Source organism: Uloborus diversus, chromosome 8, assembly GCF_026930045.1.
Source record: "Uloborus diversus isolate 005 chromosome 8, Udiv.v.3.1, whole genome shotgun sequence".
Taxonomy (NCBI): domain Eukaryota; kingdom Metazoa; phylum Arthropoda; class Arachnida; order Araneae; family Uloboridae; genus Uloborus; species Uloborus diversus.
The window spans coordinates 150,517,692-150,525,659 of record NC_072738.1 but is presented as its reverse complement, the minus strand read 5'-3'; the positions used below and the strand labels follow the sequence as shown (position 1 = coordinate 150,525,659).

The following is a 7,968-nucleotide window of genomic DNA, read 5'->3' as shown; positions in this document are numbered from 1 at the left end:
TTTTTGAAAACTGAATTAATATTTGAAATAGCGTAATAAATTACAGTCTGAATCATTTTATATGAGCCTACCTGTTCCTAACAACGTAGAAATATAATAATAAATTTTCATGGCAACATAACAGTTTCTTGTTTTGTTTGCTTCATTTTCGGATTTCGTTTTCGTTGTTAATTCGTCGTAGATGTGTTGCTATGACATAAGTGTTATAAGGTTTTAAGTGGAAAACCTGCTGGAAAAAGTTTGCATATACTTTCTGTTAAAAGATAAGGAAAATGGCCGAGAGTTCTAATGCTTCAAAACCACATGTTCGTAGTTTTTAGTTATTAGAGACCAAACACAAATTCATGTTGTCATTTGTATAACCCCATTAAAACTTATTGACATAGATCTTCCCTATTTTCTTTTTCTGATGAATAAATAAAATCATTTGAGTTTTGCGGTTATTGGAATTCAGTAACATTTTCTTTTCGTACTTCACTTGTTTGAAAATGTTAAATGATTTGTTTTTTCTGTAGTATATATATCATTTTTCCACATATTCTAATATGTTTTCAGGGAGCATCTTCAAGTGGTTCTAGCGTCCAGGAGTACATTGTAAAGATGCCAAAGTAAGCTCTTTACATGGCTAAACTTTAATTTGGAACTTGTTTTAAATTCTAACAATTGCAGGGGTCAAAGACATCAGCCTATATTTTCTATGGATCCTAGATTTTTTATAAAGGAAAAAACATCGGGAACAAATCTGATATACCCCCCTCTTGGCGACTTTTTCCTGTTGGCGCCAAAAAAGCGTCGCCAAGAAAACTATGTATGACGTCATATGTCATACATCGTTCTTAGCGATGCTTTTTTAGCGCCAACAGGAAAAATTCAAATTATGTCATTAATTATTTAATGAAATTAATGCATTAATTTTTTTCCGTTGTTTCTCCGGGATACGAGCCCTCGGTCTCATAGTACTTTCGTAATGAGACCTCGGCCCTGCCTCGGTCTCATTACGAAAGTACTATGAGACCTCGGGCTCGCCAGTTATCCCTCCGACTTTTAATATACATCACAGTCGGATAAAAGTCACAGATCTCCTCCGTTCAGTATACAATAAAGTCACAGATTTTATGTGAAATTAACACCATTTTTGTGCTACAAAAATGCCAACCAGACCAAAATACAAACTACCAGAAACACACTAAAAACACAATAATTCAAAATATGTTCACTTACCTTTTTTACTTTTCTTTTACTTCCTCACGTGAGGCAGTGCACATATGTTCCGCTCTTAGGGAAATTATCCCATTTTTTATTATCATTACTTTACAAAAATATTTAAATTATGTTTGTTTTGACAAAAAAAAATTCCAAAAAAAAAACAACCTTATTTTACTTGTATTTTGTACTCCACCCAATTAATTTCGCGAATTATTTCCAAAAACTTTACAAACATATCCTCATTTTTGTATTCACAATTTTTTTTGTATAAATAATAAGCTAAATAAAATTTAAAATCCCCTAATCTATTATATGTTGGTAGAGTACTTTTAACGTGTCTCCATGTGGATTCAATTGTGTTAGTGTGACATTTAGTTTCTGGATCTACAAAATTAAGTTTATGGTTGACTGTTAAATGCTCATACCCCTCCTCCCCCAATGTATCATATGCCCTCCAACAATCGGAGTGCACCGTCGTGCCTGGTAGTATCCACTGCTTAATTGCCAAAAATAGAGTTTCCCTACCCCTATCCCCAACAGCAACCAAAAAAGTTTTCCCCGAACCCCGTTCAACCCCCCCAAAAACCCATTGTCCCTCAACTGCATGTCCCCGATTATATTTTCTTTTCCCAAATTTAGATTCATCAACTTCAATAACTTTCCCAACCCCCCCTATTTGTTCGGATTTTAATTCAATGTAATTTAATATTTCTTCATTAATATAATTTCGCCAATCGGCTAAAGTTTGTGATGAAAAAAAATATTGACTTTCAATATCAGCAGTTTTGGTCCCAATTAAAATCTCATATGTTATCAAAAAAATCTCCTCTATTTTCAACTTGCTAGAACTAAACCATGACCCACTCCTGATCGTTGCTTCTTTTCCACAAACAACACCCCCAATAACCTTTCTACAAAAAAAAATTAACCCATCTGAACATTTTTTAGTTTTTTTAATTTTCATAACAGAATTACATCTAGAACATAACATTTCATTCTTAAGTAAACCAATTTCCCTTAAAAATTCTAAAAAAACCTCTTTATTTTCAATTAGTTTAAATATAAAAAATCTATTTAGGACTCCGGTACGTCCAAACGTTGGACGACCTGACGAAAAAGAAAAAGAAGATTCATTCAAAAATTTCAATTGATACATTTGGACAACATCACAAACCGAACTCATAATTAAAATAGAAAATTCAACTAAATGAACATTAAAAAACAACAAGAAAAAGAATACTCTAAAATAAAGTTTGAATTGAAACTTTATTTTAGAGTATTCAACTTAAAATCTCCCTAAGAGCGGAACATATGAGCACCTACCTCCTACCACACAGACACGTGCAAAAAGACAGACTTCGAGAAACTACTTTCCAGCGTTCAAGTTGCAAAACCAGGGTTGCCAAGTTATCGCCTTATTGGCGATTTTCGTATCGAGCGAAAAATTAAAATCTCGCCAAGAGGGGGGCATATCAGAGGAGAGCCAAACATCGTATCTTTCCTCTATATCCTATATTTATTGTAAAAATTCTATATTAAAAAAAAAACCTACATTTTTGGTACCGCAGTAACTTTTTCAAATTCACAACACAAGTCCAATCCAATATGGCCAGTGTTTGCTATAGTGGTGACACGGAATAGCACAATGATCGAAACCATTCGAGCACCAAATGTGATACACTTGTTCCTATGAATGGTATAAATACAGTAAAACCTCTCCTAGCGGACATCCTTCTTATGCCTCAATTTTTAATTCCCTAGTTCCAATGCAAATAACATTTTTAAACCCCTGTCCGGCGGACACCTCTCTATTGCGGACAAAAAAAAATGTCCCGTTAGAGTCCGCATTAGAAGGATTTTACTGTACATCATAATTTATCAATGATGTTGTTCATAATTCATATATTCATTGATATCAGATAACCTTCATCAATAAACATTGGCACTTAACCTTTTAACTTAAAAAAAGAAAAGTACAGTAAGACCTCTTCTTGGACACCCCTCACGTGCAGACATTCCTCTTATGCGGAGAATTTTTATTTCCCTGATTTCGAGACAAATAATATTATTAAACCCCTGTCCTGTGGACACCCTTCTAATTGTAGACAAAAATTTTTGTTCCGTTAGAGTCCACATAAAGGGCTGTTCACTTATCGGTCGTCCGTCACTTCTGCTCCAATTTTTTTTCCACCCAAAAGAGGTTTTCTATGCTGGTTGCCACAACAGTAAGCGATCTTGGATGGGACCGGTTTTGATCAGAAGAACTTCGATATCTGACAGCCGTCTAAAGTAGGACAGCATTTCATTGGTTTCCACCAAGCAGCACACTTAACTCTAGTGGGTGAATTCAGCCACGTGATTGATGTACGGCCACCTTATGTGAATGCTGCTCTGTTTTCGTCAGCAGTCTGTCACGTCAAAAACGGGACGGACGGCCGAGAGTTAAAAGACTTGAAGGAAAGCATTTTGCCCACGAAAGACGAGAGGAACAGCAAATTGAATTCAGGGCTTAAATACAGGGTGAGCAAAATAAAAGTGATCCGTAAAGTGTAGAATCTCATATCTCAACTGTTGGCACTAGCAAGACACAAGCTATTATGCCGCTTAAGGATTTTGTGTTTTCCAGGGAGGAGGTTCTATTTTATTTGAAAAAAAAAAGCAACTAAAGCTTTTGGACCAGATAATATTTATCCAAAAATTTTAGTTGAATGTGCCGAAGAATTAGTGGATGTTATTTTAAATATTTTCAATGCTTCTTATAACTCGGAGGGCTGTGCCAGAAGACTGGAAGCTAGCAAACATAACGCTACTCTTTAATAAAGGGTCAAAAGATAATGCTGGTAATCACAGACCTGTAAGTCTGATATTTAGTGGTTTGGAATATTTTCAAAGCTTTGATCAAAATCAAGATTATGAATTCTTAAAGACTAATAGTCTGTTGAGTAGTTGGCAGTAAAGTTTCAGGAAAGGTAAATCGTGTGCTACTAATTTATTGCATTTCTACGACAAGGTTACCTCGGCTTTGGACAACAAAAAGTACCACGTGTTGCTCTTCTCAGCAAACTAGCTGATATAAAAATAGGAGGAAAAACATTACTTTGGATTAGAAATTGGCTGACTGGAGGGAAACAAAGAGTAGTTGTGAGAGGAAATCATTCTAAATGGAGTGATGTTTCAAGCGGGGTTCCTCAGGGATCTGTTTTAGGGCCTCTTTTGTTCATTATCTTTATGAATGACATCAATGAAAATATTTCTGGACGCATGAATTGTTTTGCTGATGATGTAAAAGTTATGGAGATTGTTGAAAATGAAGAACAAGTAGAACAGCATCAAGAGGATTTAGATCATATTACTAAGTGCACGGATGAGTTGGGTATGGCAGTTAATGTAGGGAAATGTCAAGTGCTACACTTAGGTCATGGAAATAAGCGTATGAGATATCGTTTAAAGGGTTCAGTCATTAGTCAGGCAGAAAAGGTTATTGCTCTGGGTATCTTAATAAATCAAGACTTCAAGTTTAGTCAACAATGCAACATTGCAAGTAACAAAGCCAACAGAATGCTTGGGTTTATCAATAGATCTATTTCAAACAAATCTAAAAAGATTCTCCTGCCTTTATATAGGAGTTTAGTAACACCCCATTTGGATTCCTCAGGGATCAAATTATTCTAATTGGAGTATGCTTTGTAGTTTTGGTCGCCTTATCTGAGGAAAGATATTTGTGTATTGGAAAAGGTTCAAAGAAGGGTAACTAGACTAGTAAGGGGGACTTTTAGCTTTAGATTATGATACCAGACTTAATAGGCTTGATATGTATAGCCGGAAGCAGAGAGGACATGATTCAGTTGTTTAAATTTATCAAAATGAAATATGTTAATGGATTAAATTTTTGCATGGAAAGCAGGACAAGGATCATTGTTTTAAGCTACTTAAATCTCAGGCTAACCTGGAAATTAGGAAAAACTACTACTTTATTAGGGCTGTAGGCACTTAGAACAGCTTACCAAAAGAGGTGTTAATGAGCAAGGGGGTGAATTGCTTTATGAGGGCCATTGATCTTCATTGGGGAAATTGACTAGGACCAGCCTAGCTGGGCCTAGAGCTTGATGCTGGTCGTCATATTTGTATATTTATAGTTCTGTGTTCGTGAGTAGCAATGAACAATGGAAGGTGATATTTTTTTTTGTTGTGTTATGAAAAATGCTATTGCTGTGTCTGTTAAGCTTTTTTTTTTTGGTCCTATATTTTTTCATAAAATGTCCTTTACCAATTGGTCGCTTTGATCCATGCAATTGTTTACTTGTCAAAAAATTTAAAATTTTCCCTATCTGTTATCCTAATAAAATATTCTTAGTTATAATCAATCATTTTCATTTAGGAATAAAAACAAGAAGTTTAATGTGATGCGATTCAATAGTTCTCAGAAGATAGATGTCGCCAAATGGACTTCGGTAAATATCTTTTAAATGTTGGATGTACTAACTATTAATACACTGTGGTGACTAAAGTCATGGGATAGTAATATGATTCAGATGTAAAAATAGTATCATGCAAAATGTGTAAATGGGCAATGCATCGGCAAGATTTTGTGAGACCCTTTGAGTAGAATCTTATGTGACTGGAAAACTAGGACTTTGTCCATTGAGTCACCACATCTCAGCTTGTAACAAACTTATGGTAGAGCTCAAGTGTGGCGCTGAGCAGGGTTGCGGAGTCTGAATCAAAACGATAAGACTCCAACTACGGAAATTTTAGAACCGCCGACTCTGACTCCTTTATTCCAAAATCAATCTGACTTTGCAGCTCTACCAGAATTACAGACTCTGAGGGAAAATTACCAATTGCGACTCTTGAAATTGTAAACCTTCGACTCCTGACACAGACCCTCTCATTTATTTTGCATTGAAAAAGGTGTTCCTCGTAACTCTAAAACACATATCTGCTGCAATTTGCATTTTGACGATGTTATTTCTTTTTTTACTTTTCAGCACAAATGTATAACTTAGAAAAAAATATGTTCATCTAGTGGAAGTGGATTGTATAGTCCTTAAGTTAAAGGACTGGAAAAACTTAGCTTCAAATAGAGGAGGCTGGAAACTGCCAAACTCCAAAAAAAAAAAAAAAAATCTTATTTGATCACTACTTTTCTCCTTTCCATTTGCCCTGCAATTTTCTTTGACTACAGACATTTTCTTTCTTTCAGATTAAGCAGCACACACTCTAGTTTCATATGAGCTCTGTGGTTTATAATAGTAGCTAGGCTTAAAAATAATTGCTCGCTATTTGGCAACAAAATATCTTACTTTGGTGACTAATAAAATACTTAGCCACCCACTTTCAAAAAACTAAACCAACCACCAATAAATTATTATTTTATTGATATTCTTCTTTTCTTCAGCAAGTCATTTCTGTTTCTTACAGATATTGCTGACAGACGAGAAAATCATCTATACACTACTGTGTGCATTTAAAGGGCAGTAACTGCAAATTTTTCATTTTTTTTTTTTTTTTTTTTTTGCATTTTTGTCATCTGTTGTACGTTATCTTTATTGTACAAGCTCGCTTGTTTGGTTTCTGCTGAAAAAAAGCGCGGAAAAGAGATCTAATTTCAAAATTTCCCTATTATTAGTATTGAATCCAAAACGCGTTTCTTCAAACGCGTTTTCTTCTCGAAAACTCATTTCTGCAGGTAGTGCCGTTTACCTGCACACCGCAGTACACTTCAACTTATTTTTGCAAAAATTGATGATTGGAGCAATATTAAATCTTAAATTTCTATTATTCAACTTCTTATAAATCTGTATATGTATAATGTTGCAGTTAGGTCTCATATGCCAGTGTTTTCATTAAAAAGATGTACTAGATAAAAAGTGGCTACCTAACTAAAAATGTCTACCAGCCACTGGCGATAAACTAAAAAGTTAAATTTTCAGATTTATTATGAAGTATCCCATGACATTTGTCACTTCAGCAAAAAGCGGAGTGACAAAGCTGAGTGAGCAAAACTCTTCTATTGAGCGGCTATTGCATACCTGCCAACCTCCGAGAAAAAAAATCCGGAAGATTTTTTTATTTTTATCCACAAGATTTTAATGCAAAATAAAATCAAACAGGACACCTACCCTCTTTACATTTAACAATATATTAGTTATGAATTTCATATCAATTGAAATTACTTTCGTTTAGTAAATATTACTTTAATTGCTTTCTTTAAAAGTTTGGAAATAACATTTGTTACTCATCTTAAAAAAAGAACGAAGCAAAAACAGCTCGAATTGAGAGAATGAGAAGATAATTGGCGCCGAAATTGTGCCCCTAGTTGCCCGCCGCGACGCTTGCTTTGATTGGATCCCGATGGAGTCATGTGCTGTATCACTCAGTGACGTCATAATCTTGCCTCGCTTCTTCTCGTGCCATTCTCTTACGGCAACCTTTCCTTGGCTACTTGGCCTAAAACGCGGTGCCGCGTTCCCGAAAAGTATCGTTAGCGCCAAAATTGGCGAGATAATTATTTTTCCTACAAAACGTGAAAAATCCGGAAGATTTTGCTCATAACCGGAAAAACGGAAAAGGACATAAAAATCCGTAAAACTTCCGGGAAATCCGGAAGGGTTGGCAGGTATGCTATTGTATACGCTGAAACTTCAGAAAAATGGTCATAGATACCAAAAAAAAAAAATCACATGGACATTTTAAATTCCCCAATTTTTTGGCAGGCTACTGTTTTGCTCAATGTATATAACTAATGAGAAATAACCAAAT

General features: G+C 35.0%; 1 protein-coding gene across 1 annotated transcript in view; it reads left to right on the top strand.

Moving 5' to 3' along the window:
• Positions 1-153: 153 nt before the first annotated feature.
• LOC129228684 (general transcription factor IIF subunit 1-like) overlaps positions 154-7,968 on the top strand; it is a 59,225-nt gene continuing 51,410 nt past the window's right edge. Inside the window, exons 1-3 of the mRNA XM_054863368.1 lie at positions 154-305; positions 556-608; positions 5,585-5,657. Of these exons, the coding sequence (XP_054719343.1) occupies positions 273-305; positions 556-608; positions 5,585-5,657 (159 nt within the window). The 5' untranslated portion in view covers positions 154-272. The remainder of the gene's footprint in view (positions 306-555; positions 609-5,584; positions 5,658-7,968) is intronic.